Source organism: Leptopilina boulardi, unplaced genomic scaffold (assembly GCF_019393585.1).
Source record: "Leptopilina boulardi isolate dan_hultmark-lab unplaced genomic scaffold, ZJU_Lbou_2.1 LbouV2_31, whole genome shotgun sequence".
In the NCBI taxonomy this organism is placed as follows: domain Eukaryota; kingdom Metazoa; phylum Arthropoda; class Insecta; order Hymenoptera; family Figitidae; genus Leptopilina; species Leptopilina boulardi.
The window spans coordinates 2,258,439-2,281,237 of NW_026137874.1; the positions used below are offsets into that span (position 1 = coordinate 2,258,439).

Sequence of the window (22,799 nt, forward strand, 5' to 3'; positions counted from 1 at the left end):
ATACCCCATTATCTGAAAGATAAAATAAGATTAGATTTTGTTAATCAGAAAATCGGGTATTGCTTTTTTTGGTTTTTTTTTTGTAATTTCTTTGTTTAAAAAAAATGTTTTAACAATCAAAAAATTACGATAAGAATGTGTTGTTTTTTTTTTTTTGTTGACACGCTTTGCTTCCGTCATTAAATTGTTTTCATTCGTGGAATTTGCGGTCTGATAGTAATTATATTTTATTGTATAGGACTTGCAATTCTTAACAAATAACGCCAATTTTTTTCGTTCACACTTACTGAATGACGAAGGAAATATTTTAACGAACCTAACACGATTCGAGAGGGACTTCCCAACTGTTTGCCATACTTTTTCGTGTTTATAAAAGAGCGTTCAAGTATCATTTGCATTTAGTCGATTTTGTATTGCAAATACTATAAGTTACTGCAAGTTTCCTCAAAATAAAAAAAAAAATACATAATTTTAAAAAATGTTTTCAATATCTTATATCGTGTATTCAGTTTGTGTGATGTTTATTTTACAAAATGTGACTACAGCATTTGGCAAACCGTACGCAACCAATGAAGTGGAACAAAGTCACAGTAAGATTTTTTTTTAATTTCTCAAATTTTAATCCAAAAACATGAATGAAAATAATTTTTATTAATGTTCTTTTATATTTATATAAATTAAAAAAAAATTTTAATTAAAAAATAATTAATGAAAATATTAAATACATTTTTTCATTTAATAATTTCTGAATGATTGGAAAATTTCTTTGCATTTCTGCGTAGAAATGTTTGTTTATAAATTTTGCATTTTATTTATCTTTCATAGAATTTCATGTAATTCTGTGAATATTGTCAATATTGCAAATTATGCAGACTTTTTTTTTTTTTTTTAATATGTTTTTTTATTTCTGCGAATTTGAAATTTTTTTTTCAAAGTGAAAAATATAAAACAATTAAATGAAGTGAAATATTTGAAAGTATGTCAAGGATGATTCATTTGACATCATTTCTAACATACCAGGAAAGTACAAAATTATTTTGAAATTCTATTTTTTAATATTCAATTAATTTTTTTTTTTAAATTCTTCCGATTTCAGAAAGATGTATATTTTTTTTTTATTTCATAAATTGGTTATAAAAATTTTACGTAACATATTTTTGCAAACTTATTTATATCATCTGATTATTATGCAATGGAAATTAATTACATTTACAGATTTATGTCATCAATTGAGAAAATCGTTTTTAAAAGTAATTTGTTATTTTTATTTATTTCAAAATTACTGTAAAACAATTAATTTCGACACTAAAATTTATAGAATTCACTTGATTTGTTACAGTTTCTTGAAAGTTATAAGGTAAGAATTTATCCCTGAACTCGTTAAATTTTATACCATTGAATATTATAAGTAAACGAATATTTTGCATTCACCTTTTGTTATGACTTTGACAAAATGGAATTTTAAATGAAAATATCTACAATTTAAATATTTATCAGTAACAAAAAATTTCAAATTTGCATTTAATAACTTTTTTAAAAAAATTTTATTAAAATTCCTTTTTTTTTCTTTGAAAATATTAATTTCATTTATTTATTTTCAGTTTGTCCTAGAATTGTAACACGAGAAGAATGGAAGGCTCGTGTTGTTACAAATTATAAATTATTGGATTTTTCACCAACTCCTTATGTTGTTGTTCATCATGGGGGAATTAAACATTATTGTTTTACTCAAGACACGTGTTCGGAGATAGTGCGTTCTTATCAGAATTTACATATGGACGAGCGTGGCTGGATTGACATTGGATATAATTTTGTCATCGGGGAAGATGGAAATGTGTATGAAGGTCGCGGATGGAATATAGTTGGCGCACATGCACCTGGATATAATACGCAAAGTATCGGTATCTCAATTATTGGCGATTATACAGGTAATTTATTTTTAAAAAACTTTTAAAAAGAAATTTTATTTATTTATTTGTTTTTTATTTATTTTTGATAATTATCAAAAAATAAATATCTTTTTCAAATGTAAATTTGAGATAATCATTTTTCAAAGTGAAAATAAAATTTTAATTTGTCTAGATCGCCTGCCAAATGAAGCAGCTCTAAAGGCATTAAATTCACTAATCAAATGCGGTGTAATGATGGGAAAAATTCAAAATGATTATAAATTAGTTGGACATCGACAGACGAGAGATACCGAGTGTCCAGGAACTTGTTTTTATGAATATATTCAAAAATTACCAAACTGGACAAATAAACTACATCCAATTTATGATCATCAACAAAATAATGCAACGAGCAATCAACATCTTCAAAGTCTTTTTAATTAAGGATAATTGATAATTATATTTATAGAAATATAGTTTGATTAAACTGAGAAATGACTATTATACTCTCTCGAAAATTTCAATTTTAGTGAAAAATAATTAATAATTTTTATTTAATTCCAAATTTTAATATTATTAAAAAGTGAAATTGTATTAATTTTAATTTGGAATTAATTTCACTAAATAATTTCACTAATGAGTAAAAAAAAATCTCATTAATGAGAGTAAAAGAAGAGAAAATAGACAAATTTTAAGTAATTAAATTTTCTATTTAAAAATACTAAAAATATTTTTTGTTATCTTGAAAAATAATCATATAATTTTGACTGCTTTATCTAGTCTTATATTTTACGAAATATTTATTATAACTTTTACAAGCAGATGTTTATTGTATTATAGTTGTTAAATAGTAAATTACAAAAAAAATAATTTATACTTATAAATTGTAAATATAATCTACTTTTTTATCATAGTCATATTTTTGTGTGATTGCGAAAATGATAAAAAAAAAATTTCTAATTTATAAATTTATTAATTTTTAATATTTTTCTGATTAATAAAAATAGTGTAATTGAGTGATTAGAATTATTAGTTAAATATAAAACTTACGCAATTTCATCTGTGTATCAAGTATGAGTAATAAAGCGCTATATAATATACATATATATAAAATGATTTGATAAGTGAAGTTATTGACTTGATAGTTAGAAAGAGAAGGAGAAAAATCATACGCCGGGAACCCCAGGAAACGAACCTTGATCACATATACGTATCCGTTTAAAAAAAAATATCACAGATCGCTTGGAACTTGTCTTTAACCAGTAGTGCTCTTCAATATTCGATTGATAAAATAAAATTTAGATACATAAAAAATTATTAAAAATGTACAAAATTATTGGAGTAATTTTTTATTTTATTTACGTTGTGGAGAATCGAGAAATTTATTCAACAACAATGAATGTTACTGATGAATACTCAAGTTTGTATTTCAATTTTTAAAAAATATTAAAATTTTTTGAATTTTTTTTTCTTTTACTAACGATTTTTGTTTTCTTTTATACAGAAGAATTGAAAATTATAAGTAGAGCAGAATGGGGTGCAAGGAAACCGCAAGGACCAGTTGATGATCTTCCTCAATATCCAGCTCCTTACGTTGTTATACATCATTCAGCGACTCCAGGTTGTACTTCTCAAGCAATTTGTCAATCACGAGTTCGATCTTTTCAGGTAAAAATTCATTTAGTTTGGAAAATTTAATATTAAATTATATTGGTGAAAAATAAGAAGATATAATTTAAAAAATTACAGAACTATCATATGGATCATAATAAATGGAGTGATATTGGTTATAATTTTTTGATTGGAGAGGATGGAATTGTTTATGAGGGCCGTGGTTGGGGCAAAAGAGGAGCACACTGTCCAAAATATAATCCCAAAAGTATCGGAATCTGTATCATTGGAGATTTTGCTAGTAGGTTTAAACAAAAAAAAAAATTTTAATTTCTATTTGTTACTTTTAATCAGATATTTTAATTTACATATAAACTTTTACAGATATAGAGCCCAATTTAATTGCAATTGAAACATTGAAGGATTTAATAAAATATGGTGTTTCCAAAGGTGAAATTCTTAATAATTATAAATTAATTGGTCATCGACAAGGTTCATTAACTACATGTCCAGGCAACAAATTGTACGATTTGATTAAAACCTTTCCACACTGGGAAAGTAATCCATAGAATTTAATTTCGCAGAAAATTATATGATACACTATATTCAACATAGTAAGTATTTTGAGAATTTTAATAAATTATTAATTAAAAATGAAAGAAATTTTTATATTTTTGTGAAAAATTCAATTAACATTATGAAACAATTAGAAAATTTAAAATTAAATCATTAAAAAAAAATTTACAAATATTAAGAAACATCGAGAATTAACTTAACGAGTTTTGAATTGATCTGAGACTTTATGACCTAAACCTACATTATATGTATATTTATCAACCTAGGTTTTCTCATGAATTTATTATTACTTTCAAAGTTAACGAAATTCTATAATATATAGAAATATAATTGTTTTTTGATAATTAATCAAATTTAATAAATTATTGGAGTTTGTGTTTATACAGAAAAAAAATGAAACAATATTTAATTATATGACTAAATATAGTTCCCTTTTTTGGAACAAGTACTGTAATATATCGTGCCATGACCCCTAAGACGATTATTGTTCTTGTAGATAGCCGGTGAATAATAGACGATGGACAGGAATAGGACACGTGGAAAACTTTTCAACGTCAGTCGATGGAAACAGTTCGCGTTCGGCAAACATCCAACGATGTTTGTCCACTGAAAACTTCCGCGCTAAAACACGTGTGCGCTTCAAAAAAAAAAAGAAAATTGATAATCATTTTCTTTAGTGTTATGCAAATTATTTGTAAAACGACAAAATTCATCAACGAGAGTCTTCTACGGAAAATAATATTCAAAATCATGGTCTTCGCTTTTCTAAATAAAGAAGATTTTTTTTGAAGAATTCCAAATTTTCGGGTAAGATGATTTTGTCAAAAAAAAGAATTTTAATTTTTTATTATTTAATATTCCAGTTTTTTATCAATTGCTTTTTCCTATTTCATCCGCGAATAATAGAATAAAAAATAAGTGCATGTTAAAATGAAGTGAATATGTAAAGATAAAAATAAAAACTATATATAAAGAAATTTTTCAAAAAAATCAAAATATTAATAAAATTGTAATACATGTACTCTAAGTGAAAATGAAGCATTTCAGTCAGACATATTAGCCTGACTAGTAAAATATATTTTCCACTCGTTATGATTCTTACTAAAGGAAATTATTTTAAATTAAATAATTTTAATTATTACTAAATTAAATATTAAATTTAGATTTTAATAAGAAGTAAATTCAATAATTAAAATGTGGATTTTTGAGTAGAGTCTTTTTTTTTTTTGCTATAATTTTTAATATAATTTTACACCAATTTGTAAATTATTACATACAATTTCAAAAAATAATAAATAACATGAAGTCAACGTACCGCGCGAGTAACGCAAAATATCGATTTTAAAATTGTTGGGTAAATGAATAAGTAAATTGTATCAACAAGCAAGCAACGTGACTAGCCAACAGGAAGGATGAGTTTAAACTTTGTCTAAAGAAACTAAATGTCGTTATTCAATTATAAAGGAAAACAGAATCTACCAATTCTAAAGAAAGCAAACGATTATTATATATATATATATATATATATACATTTTAAAACAAATAATTTTTTTTTCTTTTGGAAAATAAATATTTTGTTTCCTTGTAATGAAATTCAAAATAGAATTTTGTTACCTCTATTTTTTTTTTAATAAATCGATAAATGTTTTTTCATTTTGTAAAAAAAACTGAAAAATAATTAAACAAAAAGGAAATTTAATAAATTAAATAATTCACTAAGAAAAAAAAGTTGTTATAAATTCGTTGAAATTAACGAAAAAAAAAAATTTATATTTATGCTAAAGTATGTTTGTATATAATTTATGTAAATTGATATAATGTTTATAACGTATATCGATTTAAGAAACCGGCTTTAGACATTGACACCAATTTTTGATGACTCTACATATTTCAACCTTCAAGTTTTCTAAATATTTTTTTCATATATATTATATAAACTTTCATTAAAATAATTCATATTTTTGCAAATTATTGAATTATTTATATTTTTTTTTCCTAATTGTTTTAATAAAAATAAACAAATACACAGGTGGCGTTACAAACAATAAGGAATCCATCATTTAACGTTAGACATTCACATGTGACACATGTGATATTATTAAGGGTGTTAAGAATTTTTTGTTTTATTTTATAATCATTTGTGTTTAACAAAAAAAAAATTAACAAGTCGATGATTCATAAAGTGGACAATTATCGTGTAATTCAATTCACATATGAGGTAAAGTTTCTTTTTACAATAATAATAATTTTTTACTCGGTACAAAATATTTATTTTCCAATAATTTAAAAAAATTTTTCTTTAAAATAAATGAATTTTTTGCAATTCCAATTATTAGTATTTTTTTAAATTCTTAATAATTAATCAAGTAGATTGAATTTGTTTTTAATGTCTTCAATCGAAAAAAATTATTAATAAATAAAATGAATTTTTTTTTTGAAACTTTCTTGTTTTCTGAAATTGAAAAACAATATTTTATTTATAAAATGAAAAAAGAAGAAATTTTATTTTTACTTTTAAAAAAAATTGTGTTTATCGATTGACACCGTTTCAATGTATATACCTTGTCAATTTGGTCAATTACAAAATTGTAGTTCCTAAGTCATGTATTTTCAATTTTCATATCTTTTGTTTAGAAAAAGAAGTGTAACTCCTTGAATTTACACGAAAAAAAAAAGGAAATAATTATTTAATTCTAGTCATTATTAATATTGTCAATTTCCTCAAATTTTCATGGATTTTAACATGAAACTCAATATCTTAAAATAACTTTTCTACTAAGTACATTTTTGATAATTTCTTTTTTAAATCAAGTGGAAATCTATTTTTCAAATATGTAATTTTCTTACTCCATCAAGTAAAACTTATTTTCCGGGAAATAATTAAAAAAAAAAATTGTTACCGAACTTAATGTTGCTGACGATACATTTTTTTTATTGATTTCTACAATAATTATTTTTTATTTTTATTAGTTAATTTATTTTTTTTTTTGTTAATTTTGGAATAAAAATTTTGTTTTAAAAAATAATTTTTTGAATTCTAGATTCGCAGATGAACCCAAACACATTGAAACATTGGCTTAATCGTGGTGAAATCGAAAAACTCGAACATGTCGTTTTGGAAGGTAGAGGAGCACGTTTATTGGGAGAACGTTCACCGGATCTTAGAACAAGAGTTTTTCTTAAAGGACTACCAAATTACTTGGTAACTATTTCATTTAAAAATTTGTATTATTTGATAACAATTTGAATAAATTTTTTAATTCATAAAAATATATTTTATTTAACTTATAATAGTAAATCAATATTAAATTCTTAATTAGAAAAAAAATATTTAGTTGCAAAAATATATTTTTTTAATTCGTGACACAATTAAACTAAACATTTATTTAGACACGAGAAATATTTATTTGGGTCATGTAAATATTTAATAAAATTAGTAAAGTAATTTACCATATTTGAATGAAGAAATAAAATAGTAAACGTTATTTGAAATGAAGTCTTTAATAACTGTTTTCTTATAAGTTTCTTCGTTAATATACATAAAAAGATCAATATTGAGAAATTATTATTATTAACATTAATCGAAAAAAATAAAATAATAATAGTATTTATTTATCCATTATAGCTGTTACAATTTTTGTTCCCCCTCTATATATTGGTCAATCACTCTTAGTCTAATTAACAATAAAAGTTATGAACAAAATTTAGACTTTAAAATTATAAAATTATTAACAATATTATAAATATTGAATTATTTATTTATTAATATTAAAATATAAATTGTAATAATTTATTATTAATATGTTAATTTTATGTGAAATTTTTTTAGACAAAAATTTCCCAAATGCATGATGCTGTGACTCGAGGATCATTATTAGAATGCCAAAAACTTATAGCAGAAGAGCCAAAGAAGAAATTTCCTTTAGCGAAAGATTCAACGGGAACTCCTTTATTACACAAAGCAGTTTATTATGATCATCAGGATATTGTAGAGTGGCTTATTCAACAATTTCCTGCCACTGTTCATCAAAAAGACAGAGTAATATTTTTGCCAAATTTTATTTTATTATTATTTTAGTATTACATTATTAAAAATTAATTAGAAAATTTTCTCTCCTTAAAAAATTGTTTAAATGACAGAGTTTTTTTTTTATTTTATAATTGTAAAATTATTTCTTTATTTGTTGATTTAAAAATTTATTGTCAACAACTATGGATATAGTTATAAAAATTTGAATATTTCTAATTTAACTATAACAAGGTATATAGTTTCCACTTATTGTTTGAAACGCAATTTATTCAAGTTGTTTGACAAACATTCTTGGAAATATCTTGTGAATAATTAAAATGAGATCGTCGGGAATTCTCTCTTTATTTTAAATTTGCGTGACACGAGTAATCGTATATATATATACACAGAGTGTAAACCACCTGTTCTTTTCTCTACATATTTCAGCAGTAAAGCTTCGTGTTAAAGATTCGAATTTATATATATATAAGAGATAGAGATAGAGAAAGGGAAAGAGGAAATTCTTACCCTAAAGGCCGGAAATCCGTCGATAGTTATCAGTGTTCAACTCATTCAAGCCCTAACACTTTGTCGCGGATATTTTTATAAGGGTTCGTCCCGCAAAGCTCAATTAATTATCTTTTGATAAAATTCATAGAAAAAGATGATTTCTTTTTTTTAATTTGAATTTAAAATTATGCATTTTTAAATTTAATTTTAAATTATTAAATTTTGAAATTAAAAATAATAAAAAAAACTAAATATTTAGCATCAATGAAATAAATCTTATCTATTATTATATATCTATCTATCTAATAAAAAACTATAAATATATTTTAATATAAAAAATAAATTTTTAATTATTTTATATTTTTAAATTGCATACATCTTATGTTTGATTAGATTATAAAATATTTTGTGAATTTTACAGGAAAAAGATAGAATTTAAAATAAAAAATTTTATAATTAATTAAAACAAGGAATTTTTTTTTTTCAACAGGAAGGAAGATCAGCTTTACATTATTGTGCAGCTTGCAGAGATCCCGATTCTGTTTGGGATGTATTGATAGAAGCTGATTGTGACGCAAGTATTTGTGATAAAAAAGGAAATCCTGCTGCTTATTATTTGGATCATCAATCTGAACTTGAATTACCAGAAACCGAGAGAATGAACAGCAGAAAGATAGCCAGTCACAAAGAAAGTAAGTCCTTTGGATTTTTATCAAGGAAAAAAAAAATTATTTTTAATTTACATTGAAATGATTTTTTTTATGTATTAATTAAAAAATTAATTATATAATGAAAAATGTCATTTATTTTTTGCTAACACAGAAATTTTGCTAATTAATCAATTTTTTTATTCATCATTTTTTTTTTTTTATTATTATTATTAGAAGTCTCATTTAAATTTGTTCTTGAGTTACTTTTCTTTTCAACATATGAATTTTAAATACGACATAATTAAGTTTAATAAAACTCAATATATATTAATATATGATAAATTATAATTTTAATTGTATATTAAAGTCTATAGTGTGTATATATATATATATAATTTTATTTCTCAATGGCAAAAAGTTTACGTTTGTTAATGAATTCTACATAGTTCAGAGACTTATGGACAGTACTTATCATTTTTGTGCCCCAGAAACATGCTTGCAATGAACCTTTATAATCAATAAGACATTAATTTATTATATCTAGTAAACTGTGCTGCTCAATACCTTTTGAAATGAAGTCAGATGAATTATTTTTAAAAAATCAATGCCTTATTTATAGAACAATTTGATTTATTTTATTATTTTACGATATATAGATTTTTGAAAAAATGCCGGAAATTGTAAAAATATAGTAAAGCAATTAAAAGTTATCTCGTGATTATTAGTTGTAATTTTGCGAATTAACTTTTTTTTTTAAAAATGTTAACTTTCGTTTTCTTTTTAAATAAACTGAAAAACAAATTTTATTTCTAAAAAAAAATTTTTAACGAAACTAATAAGAATTTTTTTAAAATAGGAACTAAATTATTACCTTTCAACTTATTTGAAAATGAGAAATTTTTTATATTTACTGAAATTCTTTATATGGTAAAAGAAAATAGCATTATAATAATAATAATAATAATAAAGAAGAAATTTTTTTTTGAAAAGCTACTTTTAAAAGATAGACAGGAAATTAGAAATAAATATTTTTGTTAAATTAGGCTGAACTGCTTTACTTCACGTTTGAATTTTTCTTGAAACAATGAAAATATAATTAGAATTATAAATTATTGTATTATTGTATTAAAAAAAAAAAAAAGATTTTTTTTGGTGAAAAAAAGCATTTATTATTATTTTAGGACGAAGAAGCCGCTTAAAAAATAACTCCGACAATCATGAACAACCCTTAACTGAATTTCCGAAAAACAGTGAGTTTAGCAGTTCCGCCAATTTTGTTTTAAGAAAATTTAATAATTTATTGAATTTTACTTAATGCATGTTATAATAATTTAAAAAAAAAATTCTATTTCTTTGTAGATTATAACTTTTTTAATTTTTATTTAATTTTTTTTATTACCTTTTGATTTTTAATTATTATTAAATTTTTTTTGCTTTATTAAAACAATATTGTCAATATTTCTGATTTTATTCGTTATGTATATAATACAGGAAATGTAAAGAGAGATATTTTCCTGTTGACCAGTTGTTATGAGCACGCTATATCGTTTTAAATAATGCAAAATCGCACCAACATTGCATGCTACTAAATTGCCTTTAAAATACATATTTTTCCGGAAAAGCAACTAGGGAAGTTCATAGAGTCGATAAACTATCAAGCAATTTTTTTTCTCTTAAATTTACTTAGTATTATACATATGTTTTTCATTCTCTGAAAAACAATCTACAATATAAATTATTATTAATAATAATTAATTAATAATTATCATTTATCAATGATAGATACAAATTATTGAAATTACAATCGATAATAAAAAAAAGGTATTTTCAATTTAAAAACAGTTTTCGAATAAAAGAAATGCATATTAAAAAAAAAACATTTTCTAGGTGAAGGTAATTTCTTTTATCTATCTTAAAAATCAAGAGAAATATAAAGATTCCTGTTACAAATGATATGTGATATATATTATTATAGATTATTTTATTATATAAATATAGACTCATCAAAACTGACAAAGTTTTATAATGTGAATTTAGTTTTTGTTTAAATGTTATTTATTTTAATTTAATTTTTTTTTTCCTCCAGATTTAGATTTCAAACCATCAAACATAAGAATATGGATTCACAATAAGGATATTGGAAAATTACAACGAGTCTTATGGGAGGGTCACGGTACAAAACTTCGATGTGAAACAAGTAATAATCCTCGAGTTAAGAAATTTTTGGAAGCTGTACCATTTATAATGGTTAATATATTTTTAAAAAAATACTAAACACTTTTACATTTAATTTTTAAACAAATTAAATGAATAATTTATTTAAATTTGAACTTTTTCAATAATTTTTATTATCAATTTTAGGGAACAATAAAAGAAATTCACGCCAGGACGATAAAAAATGATATCGAAGGTTTCAAGAGAAAAATTGCTGAGCCAGTGTCACCAATAATTCTTTGTAGCAAGGATGGAAATGGACTTAATGTTCTTCATAAAGTAAATTTATTCCTTTAAACGCATTTTTCATAGTAAAAATAATCAAATAAATAATTATCATTTATTAAGTTATTAATTAATTTAATTTAAATTAAAGGCAGCTGGTTTGGGACACGTTGAAATAGTTAAAGAAGTTTTGGATTTGTATCCAGCTGCAGTTCTTGCGGTAGACAATGATGGAAAAACTCCTTTACATTATGCAGCTGCAGCAAAAGACGAAGGATTAATGTACAATTTACTCGTGGAATTCGGAGCCGATGAGGGAAAAGTCGATAATGTGAGAATTTTTAATTATTTAACTAACAAAATTAATTTCAATTTTTCCATTTTAACAAAATTCTCTTTATATATTATTTATAAATTTCTTAAAAATTGAAAAAACATTTTTTTTTTGAGATCTTTATTTAAATAGTAGCAAACAGGTTGAAAAAAAACAAACAATAATTTCCAAGGATCCTAGAAATTATTTTTAAAAAAACAGGAATTTTATCTGAAAATGTTTGTGAAAGAAATTTGAATTTGAAAATTATACAAACAAAACAAAAATTAGCAATTCGTAATTTCAATTACGAAATTTATGAAACAATCAATGGAAAAATTTCAGAAATTTAAGGCCGCTGCTTTTTATAAAAATCGACCATCCGATGTTGATATGTCAGCACTTTTGATTGTTCCCGATGCCCCACGTGTTTCTGGGACATATCCAAAAAATTGGGATTGGAGAATATTGGAAACAGATGATAATGTTATTCGTGATATGAGAAAATCCACGTCAAAAATAGCAGAGATCGCTGAGATTGACGAGACCTTTGATAATGTTGAATCGCCAACAAAAATGAAAAATGGCACACATAAAGTACGTGTTACATATTGTTTGTAAATGTTAGCACTTTGTTGTGCCAGCTGAAAACAAAAAAAAAAAAAAAAAAAAAAATAGTGTACGTCTTTTTGTGCTCGTCGTTATAACCACATATTATTTGTGTGTGTGTGTGTGTTTAGTGTCTCTATAGAATAATGGAAGTTAATTTTTAGAATTTTTGCTCTTCCTTGTCGTAAATGTTTGATATCACAATGCACAATTGTTAATTATATATTTTTTTACTCTCACAGCTCTCTATAAAAACCAAAAATTAACAAAATACATTTTACAATGAAATATAATATTAAAATTTTATATTTTTCAAAATTTTAAATATAGAATAGTTTTTGAAAACAAAAAAATATAATAGATTAACACAGAAAAAGAATTTAGTAGAATATTATTAATTTTTAGTGGAGAAAAGTATTTTTTTAGATTCAATTTAAATAATTACAAAAATATAGAATGAAAAGAATCTTATTTTCATGAGAATGTATAAAAAAATTATATTTATGTGAATTCTGTGATTGACAGAATCTTGGAAATTTTTATCTTAAAATAAAAAATGCAATCAATTTACAAATGAAATTTTCTATATTTCGTTTTTAGAAATTTAAAATTTTTTTTAATATAGAAAAAGAAAATTATTTTATTAGAAGGAAAAGTTCTTTAGCGCATTTTCTAAATGTGTTATATAATAGTTAAAATATATTTTTTTAAGATACAATTTATTTCATAAGTTTTTAATTTTTCTGCACATTAGAATATTGTTTTTTTAAATTCACAATGACAAATTTAATTTTAATTGTTCTTACAAAAAAAAAAAAATTAGTTCTTTTAAATATGAATTATTATTTTTAAAAAATAAAGATAAATTTATTAGAAATATAGGCACAAAAAATTCAAATTAAGAAATACAAAATTACGAAAAAATAATAAATAAAAAAAAAATAGTGTAAAAATTTGAAAAAGAGGAGTCATTGTTTTTTTTTAATTTTATTTATTTAAGAAGTAGTTTTATGTTAATAATTTTATTTTTATTGAGCACGTTTGATTATTCTATTGCAATAGTTTAAATATTTTTTCTCTATTTTCTGGTGTTTGTATTTTCGTTAATTCAACTTTCTTTTGTACTATAATTTATTGTTGAACCAGGTCCAGTTTATTTTTTCAAAGAACTCTCTGAGATTTCTTTTTTGCAAATTAATTTTATTCTTGGATTTAAAAAAAAAAACAGAATTTTTATATAAATTCGACTTTGATTCAACAATATATTTAAATATTTCAGTGAGTTTTTTTCACAATACACAAAACGCTCTTTTTTAATTTTTAATTAATTTGAGTAATAATTTTTCTGTTGCAAGAATTAAATTTATATTTTTTTAAAATTGAAATTTGTGAAATTTTTTAATTTTCGTTTAACTTTTTTGTTTCTTTTTTTAAATACAAGTTTTTTTGACAAAGATGTTCCAAATATGATTTTTTATTTTTGTAAAAATTTTGTAGTTTTTTTTTATTTAATTCAATTACTCTAAAGTTGATCAAAAGGATTTAAAAAAAAATTAGCACAGCGTTCAGAGTGAAGTGAAAAAGTGAAGTGAATTTTTTTATTTTTTTATTTTTTTTTTTTTGATAAAATTGATTTTTATAAGAGAGATTTGGTGAAACAGACTGAGCCCGAGACGAAGGAGGTTGAGGAAGTTGCTGCACCAAAATCACCAGATGAAGATAAAGAGGAAATAAATAAATCTCCAGAATTTCAATCGCCAGAACAAGGATCACCATTACCTGAGAATGATACAGAAAATAATGAGGAATCAAATGAGATTGATAATAATTTAGAGGAAAATGAGGAAAGTACCATTGAAATTGAAAAAAATGATGAAATTATTGAAAATGAGGAAAATTTGGAAAATACGGAAAACATTAATGATGATTTTAATAATATTGAGAAAGAAAATAATGAAATTGTAAATACAGAACAAGAGGAAAGAACTGATGCAAGTACTGGCGATTCTGGTGTTGATGATCCAGCAAATGATGATTTTCAAGTGAGTTAATTATATTCATTTTTTAATATATTTGTCTAGATAAATTTTGATGTTCAATTAATATAAAACACAATTTTTTTTTCTCGGTATTAGCGAAGGGCTTTTTGTATGAAAAAAAAATGTTTAGTTATTAACAATTATTAGCATTTGCATATAATTAATCACTGTGGAAAATTATTTAAAATTTATTGCTTACAAATATTTTTTATTTGCGCAGTTGCTTTGAATAAAGAAATTATATTTTAATTGTCTGGAAAATGTGCTAAAGAAAAAAAGGGTTTCTTATATTCAGCAGTTATTTTATTTATTATTTTTTAAAGATTTCTAAAAAAAAATTCTTGGAAATCAAGCTTTTTTTTAATGAAACTGCATGATTGTGTTATCACCAGCTGCAAATTTATTCTAAAATCAAAAAGCTGAAAAAATTGAACAAAACTTTCAATTTAAAGTCGATTTTTCAAAATTTTTTAATAATATTAATATTTTGTCAATTTTTAAATCTGAATTTTTTGATTTTTGATAAAAAGTAAAATAAAGTGTTTGTTTCTTTGTAAAATTAAAGAAATTTGTATTTGTTCATTTTTCAAGCTTCAGTGTTACTATATTATTACAGCGAAACCAGAACGTTATTTTCATATTTTTACAAAATTTTTCAAGAAAATAAAATTTCAGTTATTTTTAATAATAAATTTAATTTACATTTTTCGTTAAGAGAAAAAAAGAGCTAATTTTTTTTTTAATTAAAAGATATTAAATTTTGATAAAATTGTAATAATTAATTAATTTTTAATATCTATAGAGAAAAGAAAATAATGTATATTTTTTTTATAATCTATTCTCTTTTATTATTCGAAACTTTGATGACCTTCGATTTTTCAATTTTCGGTGTATTTAATTAAATGAGCAGCGCTCTTGAATAAATTATGTTTTTTTTTTCTCTATTTCCCTTTATTCATTGAGAGACAATACGGTGAAACATCGTAAAAGTGAAAAGAATCGATAAACTTATCAAGATTTCAGCGTACGATTAAATAGTGACTATTTATCGATTCTCCGGTTCATGCGCGTTTTATTTTCAAACGCGCAATTCATATAGGTAATTCTTGGTGAGCATGAGGATCTTCAGGAATCGGATGCCAATGAAAATGGATTGGAGGAAGAAGAAACAGATCCAGAAATTGAACAATTAACACAAACGGGAAATATGGAACAACTCGCTGAACTTGTACTCAATGGCGAAGGCAGAAGACTCATGGGAAGGCAGACCAGCAATCCAGAACTTCAATCATTCATTGACAATGTTCCTGCATTTATGGTATGAATTCAATTTTAAAATAATCAAATTAAATTTTTATTTTATTAAAAAATAAAATAATTGCAAAAAATTTTTGCAGTTAAAAAAAATTGATTGAAAATATTGTATGATCCATTTATTAATTATCACTGAACGTTTTTTTTTTTTTTTTTCTATTCTATTGTTCATATTTTAATTAACTATTTCGTTTCTTTAGGGAAAAATTCACGCGGTTCATATGGCAGCACGAGAAGGAAATTTAAGAGACTTACAAAGTGCACTTGATCGTCGTAAATTTGCAATCGCAAGGGACGAATCATCACCGAGAGGTGCAACTGCATTACACGTAGCTGTAATTTTTGGACACACTACCATAATTAGGTTAATAATTTAAAAAATAATATTTGATAAACGAATTTTTTTTTCTACAAAATTAGATAAATTTGTAAAAATTTCTTCTTTTTTTTCTAAAAATTGCAGATATTTTGCTGGTCGATTTCCCGAGACAGCGAATGCTGTTGATCTCGATGGAAGAACACCATTACATTATGCAGCAACACTTGCCGACAATGGACATTATTTTAATCTTCTCGTACATTTGGGGGCAAATCCACAAATTCAAGATAATGTAAGGAATTTTTCAATTTTTTTTTTTTGTTATTAATTTTTCTATTAAAAATTAATCTAAATTCCATTAATTTAATTTTTTTTCAATATTTTAAATTTAGTTGGGTCATAAGGCTGAATATTATAAACAAAATCAAGAAGAATTGTCGCATAAAAAATTATTACGCAGTTTTGGAGCTCAAGAAAGTCTTGCCGATGAAATGTTAACTGATAAAGGTATTTTGTTTTTAAAAAAAAGCACAATTTTAAATGCATTTTTGTTATACAATAATATTGAATTAACAAAGTTTTTTTAAAAAAAAAAATATTGATTTTTAATTATTTTTTTTTTTTCGAGTGAAGTGTTGGAATTGAATAATTTTTGCATGGGATTTCTATAATAAAAATGATAATTTTTTTTTTTAATTTAACACTAGAGATGCGCACAAAGTAGCATGATTTTACATTTTTATTCACTTTGAAATTGATTTAATTATGAAACTGCTTTGTTGATCCAAAAAAAGAAAAACTTCTGAAGTAAAAGAAAAAAAAAGCGAACAAGAACAAAAGAGATGAAAGTGGAAGATATTTCTTTTATCTCTTCTTTAAACAAAAAAAAACATTACATTCTAAAAAAATATTTTCTTAAAAGAATGTATGCTTTTTATTTTCAGGAAGAAGATTTAAAAAGAAGATGTAATAAAATTCTGGACCACTTTCATCTTTTTTTTTTGTATAATATTTAAATTCGAATAAAGTTAATTTTTCACGATAATTGAAAATTTGTAATTTAGAATTTAAGAAATTAACATTTACACTCAGAAAATAAATTTGTCTTATTTTTTAATAATTTGATTACAAAAAAAAACATTTAATAAAATAAAATAAATTCTTTTCTTCTTGGTGTTAAAAAAAAAATATTTTTCTGAGTGTAAAAAACAAAAAATGCGAATATTGTCCAATGGATAATAAAATTTTCCTCACGAGCACAGTTCCTGGTGGTGACAAGTATTCAGCACGTCGTGATGTGACCGAACCGGAAATCCTGACAACACTTGAACGATGTTTCCGTATATTGGCAGGTTCGAGACGTGGCTCATTACCAAATACACCGGCAAAAGCTGGCAATTTATTAAGTCGTTGCTTAAAACGGCCTGTATTCGAACGACTCAAGCACCGTGTGACATGCATGGATCACAATCTTTTAGACGTGATTTGGCCCGCTCTAAAAATACATGACAATAATAAATTATTAAATTCCAATGATTTAATGATGAATAATTTTAGTAATCATCGACCACCGTCGTCAACAATTCACGATGATGATTTAGCAATAAATGTTGTTGCTCCCGATTATGAGAGTTATATTGTTTTTCAAGAATTTTTTGATCCACTTATACGTGAAATTCATTGTCTCACAGCAACTGGCGAACTTCCCGATCATCCTATATCAAATTTCTTCAGTATGTCCGATAAGGAGCGCGTGGATAATATTGATCAAAATGTAAAATTAATACAAAATTCAGATCTCGATTCATCGGGGAAATATATTATTTCAGGTGTTATTGAATGTAGTAGAAATTTGGGAAAATATCCACTGCCATTGAATCTTACAATCAATCAATTGGAAAATAGTGAAAGGGAAATAACATCAGTTTTAATGAGACAAGAATTATCAGGTGTTCTTGCCGATGGATCAAGTGAAGATGAACCCGGTACTTATTATACATTAATTGAAGTTATTGAGAGACCAAGCGATGTTCGTGTTCGTTTAGCTGCTGCTGGATTACTTGCACCAATTACTGAAATTGAAGATTTAGATGAAAAACGTTTACATGGAAAACATTGGCCCTATGGACGTGGTGTTTATTTGGCAGCCGCTGGTAATTTAGCAATATGGGTCAATGTACAGGATCATATTAGAGTTATTTGTTCGACAAGTGAAACAAAACCGGGAAAACTTGGTAAAATTTATGTTCGTATGGCAAAATTAATGAATGTCATGGATCAACGTTTAATATTTAAACGTGATAAAAAATTAGGTTTTCTTAGTTCACGACCAACATCAATTGGTAATACATTAAGAATTCATTTAGGAGTAAAATTTGCCACATTATCAAAAGATCCGGGAAATTTAAAAAATCTTTCCATTGTCCGTGGACTTGAATGTAAAGAGACAATACGACGAAATATTTTTGTTCTTAGCAATCAACAGAGTTTATCAATAACTGAACTTCAAACATTACAAGATTTTTGTCGTGCCGCGCTCAATGTACTTTCCGTCGAGAAGGAAATGACACTTAATAATAATTCAATGAAAATTGCCAATGTAATCTCGAGTATTTTTCGTAAACGAAAATCAAGTTCTCACATCTCGGGATAAAATATGCTCAATATTTTACGCTTTTATAATTATTATAATTATAATAGAATTAATTTAAGAAACAAATTTTCTTCTCTAACTGCCAATTTATTTTTCATTAATATTTTTCATAAAAAAAAAAAAAAGAATCTTATCTCAAAATAATTTCATTGGATATATAATATTAAAATTGTGAAAATTATTAAGACAAATTAAAACTGAAGGAATATTTAAAAAATTTTTGAAGAATTATTGTGAATGAGAATAATTGAACAAAATTAGAGTAATCGATGTAATGAATCATAATTTAGACTAATTTAATTGATTTTTTTTTATTAATATAAACTGAATTGTATTAATCTCAAAGAAACTTTTCTGTGATAAAATATGGAACGATTTTCGTTGATTAAAAATAAGAAAAAAAAAAAAGGGAAAACGAGGCTGTTCAGTTGGAAAGATGTGTGATAAAAACTCAGGATTCAATATGTTACAACTCTCTTTTAAAATGGCTTGTTTTTGGAATTATCTTCCGGGAGAGACGTCTCAACTAGGTTAGTAGAGAAAAAAAAAGTTCTAAATGTAAAAATTAATTTTTGTCGTCACAATTCTAGAACGTTAAAATAAATAAAATATATTATTTTCTAAATTTTTTCATCACTTGATTAAAATTTTCTTTTTTTAAAACGTGACAACAAATATTAATATATTAATTATTCACAAAGAATCTTCTTTTATGTAATCTATTTTAAAATCTAATTATCATTTCAATATATTCGTCACGCATGATTAATTGATGTTTTAACACATAAAAAAAATCGTGACGCACATGTCTTTCCAATTTGATGTTTTTTTGCACAAAATCAGTTTCAGGTAAAAAGAAAAAAAAATGTTGAAAACAATTTTTAAATGATATCCAAAAAAAAAATAATTTTGAAATGAATATATACGTGAAACTGGTTATGGCTGAATAAACTCTAAATGTATTATTATAATTAATAAAATGTATTCTTTATAATTAGGATAAATACTTTTTAAATAATTGTAAATCGTCTACGATGAAAAATTTATGAATCGATGTCTTCAATAAAATTTTCCATGTAACACAAATTAAATAAGTTTTAAAGACACTGCACGTGTTTTTGTGAATTTTGCAAAAGTGTGTAAAAAAAAAAGAAAGCGTTTTCATCACTTTTGTGTTATTTTTAATTTTTTTTTTAAATATTACGCAAAAAATTTTTGTTTAATTATTAATTGTGTTGCTTCATAAAAATTATATTTACTATAATATGAAATATATTTTATTTACATAATTTCCTATTTCAGGAAACAATGAAAAAGATCTTCCTGTTTTTGATACTGATGATGAACGCTACTTAGCTGACTGTAAGTTTTATTTCATTCAAATTAATTGTATTTTACAATACTTTAAATTAATTTATTATAATTAAATTTTTAAAAAAATTACTTTCAGCCCTTGGAAATCCTTTATTGAAAGGATTAACGGAAGTGGTTAAATCACGTCCAGAAGATCCGGTAACGTATCTTGCCTCCTACTTGTACAATTCTTCAAACAAGAGTGAAACACCAAAATCCACTCATGTAATTTCATAATTATTTTATTTCAACTTTTTTTCCTCTTTTTTTCCTCTTTTTTCTCTCTCATCAGATATGAGAAAAAATAATTTATTAAAAAAAAATTCATATATCATTAACAGAGGACAAGTTATTTTCTCTTTTCAGATGTTATATAATTATTCATAATATGATAAAATTCATATCGAATATTCTTCGAAAAAAAAACTCTTATTATTAATTACCCTAAAAATTTCGAAATAATAAATTTGAAAATGACGTTTTGGATCATATAATTTTTGTGTGTTTTGAGAATTGATATTTTAAAATATTTTTTTGCACAATTATTCATTAGGATCCTTGCACTGTGTCGATTTATACAGTTAATTATAATTGTATTTTAATTAGAGTTGTACAAGATTAATGTTAGCTGTGATTTTTTTGTTACATTGATAAATTTTTATTTTTGTTATCGATTTTTAATGAATTGTTTAATTTTTTTTTCCACAGGAATCAAATGTTCTTATTATTGATGATCGTGAAGAGGAAACAAATGATAATATTGAAGATGATGATGAGGATGATGATGATGATGATGATCTTGGCTATCCACAAACTCCTGAAAATGAACCTGATCTTTCTGAGACACCGGAAATTAATCCCGCGGAATCGAATTTCAATCAAACTAATAGGGTGAGTTTAATTGAAAATAAAATAAGAAATTATTAGAGAAATATTTTTTTTATTCTTTTTCTCTCTTTCTTTTTTTAATGAAAAACAAAAAATTGGAATTTTAGGATGAACATGGCCAGAGTATACTTCATTTTGCAGCAGTTCGATCACATACACACGACGCTTTATTTCATCTTTTACAAGAATCGCAAATAAATATTGGTTATAGAGATGAATTTTATCGTACCGGTAGAGATATTGCCGAAACATCACACGTTCCTGACAATGCGAAGGAAATTGATCGTTGGGTCGTTTTTTTGGCTGCACGAGGTTGAAAATTCTCTCTTTCTTTTTTTATTATTTATAATTCGATTCAATGGAAAAATTTTCCTAATTTATTTTCTTTCGTTTATTATTTGAAAAAGATAATTTTTTTTAATATAAATATTTATATTTTCAAGGGGAGACGGAAAAATTAGTTGAACTACTTTTGGAAGGCTATGATCATATTTTAGATGCTACTGATAAAGGAGAGAATATTATTGACGTTGCAAAAAAGCAAGGCCAGGAATCAACTGTTCAATTTTTGCAATCAATTCCAAATTTTGAGGTAAAAAAAGAGAAAAAATTTTTTTTTTTTCAAAATTTAAAAAAAAATCACACAAATAGAAATAAATTTTCGTTTTTCCAGTTGAGAAGAGAAGAATTACACAGTGCGATTAGAGCAAATGATTTAGCATTGGCGAAAGAATTATTTATAATGAATGGAGACGGTGCAAAATTAATAACATTTGGGAAAAATGTCTATGGACGTTGTGCACTTCATATTGCTGTTTTACGAGAAAATGCAGAAATTGTTGAATATATTGCCAAAACTTATCCAGAAACATTGACAATTGGCGATAATGTAAGCAAATTTTTTTAAAAAAAATATCCCCTTTAAAAAAACTCGTTTACATTTATAAAATTTATAATATAAAATAATTTATTCTAAAAAAATAATTTTTGGTTTAGCTTGATAGAATTGCTCTTCATTATGCAATGGCTTTACCATCTATTGAAATTTTAAGTACCATTTTAATAAAAGCAGGAGCTAAGCGCGTTAAAAAAGACTTGGTAAGAATTCTTTCTTTTTCTATTCTATTTTATTCTCACAATAATTATTTGCAAAAATTTTTGCGTGAGAATTAATATATTAATTTGGATAAATTATAAATCGAAAAAAAAATATTAACAGAAATCCAGACAGCCGAGTTATTATTACATGAACAAGTCGGAAATTCTAAAACTTCAAGAAGAAGAGGATGAACTTATGAAATATTAATATTGAGAAATTTACTACAAGAAATATAAAAAAAAGTTATTTTTTCTATAAAAAAAAAATATTGAAAAACAAATATTTCATAAGCAATATATAATATAAGAAAAGTTTATTTTCACATAGAAAAATCTTCAAAATGAAAAACGTCATATCTTCCATTCAAAAAGAAACGATATCTATTTTCAAAGAATTTATTTATATAGAAAAAACTTTTCTAAAATCACAAGATTTCATTTGTTATTTATATTCTTTTTCTTTATTTTTTTCTCGCACAATTTTTTCAATATTTTCTACCATTTATATTATTAAATTGTCTCCGTTATT

General features: G+C 24.0%; 2 protein-coding genes across 11 annotated transcripts; both read left to right on the forward strand.

The window, feature by feature from the left end:
- Nucleotides 1–57: 57 nt before the first annotated feature.
- LOC127283156 (peptidoglycan recognition protein 3-like) lies at nt 58–6,242 on the forward strand. The gene is made up of 8 exons (XM_051307847.1): nt 58–590; nt 1,602–1,928; nt 2,083–2,330; nt 3,261–3,309; nt 3,394–3,557; nt 3,639–3,801; nt 3,885–4,114; nt 4,573–6,242. Exons 1-7 carry the CDS (start codon nt 479–481, stop codon nt 4,067–4,069), a joined length of 1,248 nt encoding a protein of 415 aa, XP_051163804.1. The 5' UTR covers nt 58–478; the 3' UTR covers nt 4,070–4,114; nt 4,573–6,242.
- On the forward strand, nt 4,740–22,633 carry LOC127283319 (uncharacterized). Of its 10 annotated transcripts, none has more exons than XM_051308099.1 (22): nt 6,155–6,294; nt 7,118–7,278; nt 7,906–8,115; nt 9,086–9,287; nt 10,427–10,495; nt 11,332–11,492; nt 11,607–11,738; nt 11,836–12,015; nt 12,343–12,594; nt 14,250–14,648; nt 15,745–15,963; nt 16,160–16,323; nt 16,423–16,570; nt 16,671–16,785; nt 20,234–20,293; nt 20,382–20,509; nt 20,993–21,175; nt 21,280–21,484; nt 21,616–21,764; nt 21,846–22,061; nt 22,169–22,270; nt 22,392–22,633. In XM_051308099.1, exons 2-22 carry the CDS (start codon nt 7,126–7,128, stop codon nt 22,476–22,478), a joined length of 3,534 nt encoding a protein of 1,177 aa, XP_051164056.1. In that variant the 5' UTR covers nt 6,155–6,294; nt 7,118–7,125; the 3' UTR covers nt 22,479–22,633. The 10 variants fall into 10 exon arrangements, 4 of the variants coding, with proteins under 4 accessions (XP_051164056.1, XP_051164058.1, XP_051164059.1 ...); XM_051308101.1 differs by having other exon boundaries at nt 20,382–20,443; XM_051308102.1 differs by lacking the exon at nt 10,427–10,495.
- Nucleotides 22,634–22,799: the final 166 nt, after the last annotated feature.

Excerpts from the sequence above, each read along its gene's own strand:
- LOC127283319 (XM_051308098.1), top strand. The coding sequence starts at position 7,126 with ATGAACCCAAACACATTGAAACATTGGCTTAATCGTGGTGAAATCGAA. Across the intron at positions 8,116-9,085 it reads CTGTTCATCAAAAAGACAGA|GAAGGAAGATCAGCTTTACA; the intron begins GTAATATTTTTG and ends TTTTTTCAACAG. Across the intron at positions 11,739-11,835 it reads GACTTAATGTTCTTCATAAA|GCAGCTGGTTTGGGACACGT; the intron begins GTAAATTTATTC and ends TTTAAATTAAAG.
- LOC127283156 (XM_051307847.1), top strand. The coding sequence starts at position 479 with ATGTTTTCAATATCTTATATCGTGTATTCAGTTTGTGTGATGTTTATT. Across the intron at positions 2,331-3,260 it reads ATCTTCAAAGTCTTTTTAAT|AATCGAGAAATTTATTCAAC; the intron begins TAAGGATAATTG and ends TACGTTGTGGAG. Across the intron at positions 3,558-3,638 it reads CACGAGTTCGATCTTTTCAG|AACTATCATATGGATCATAA; the intron begins GTAAAAATTCAT and ends AAAAAATTACAG.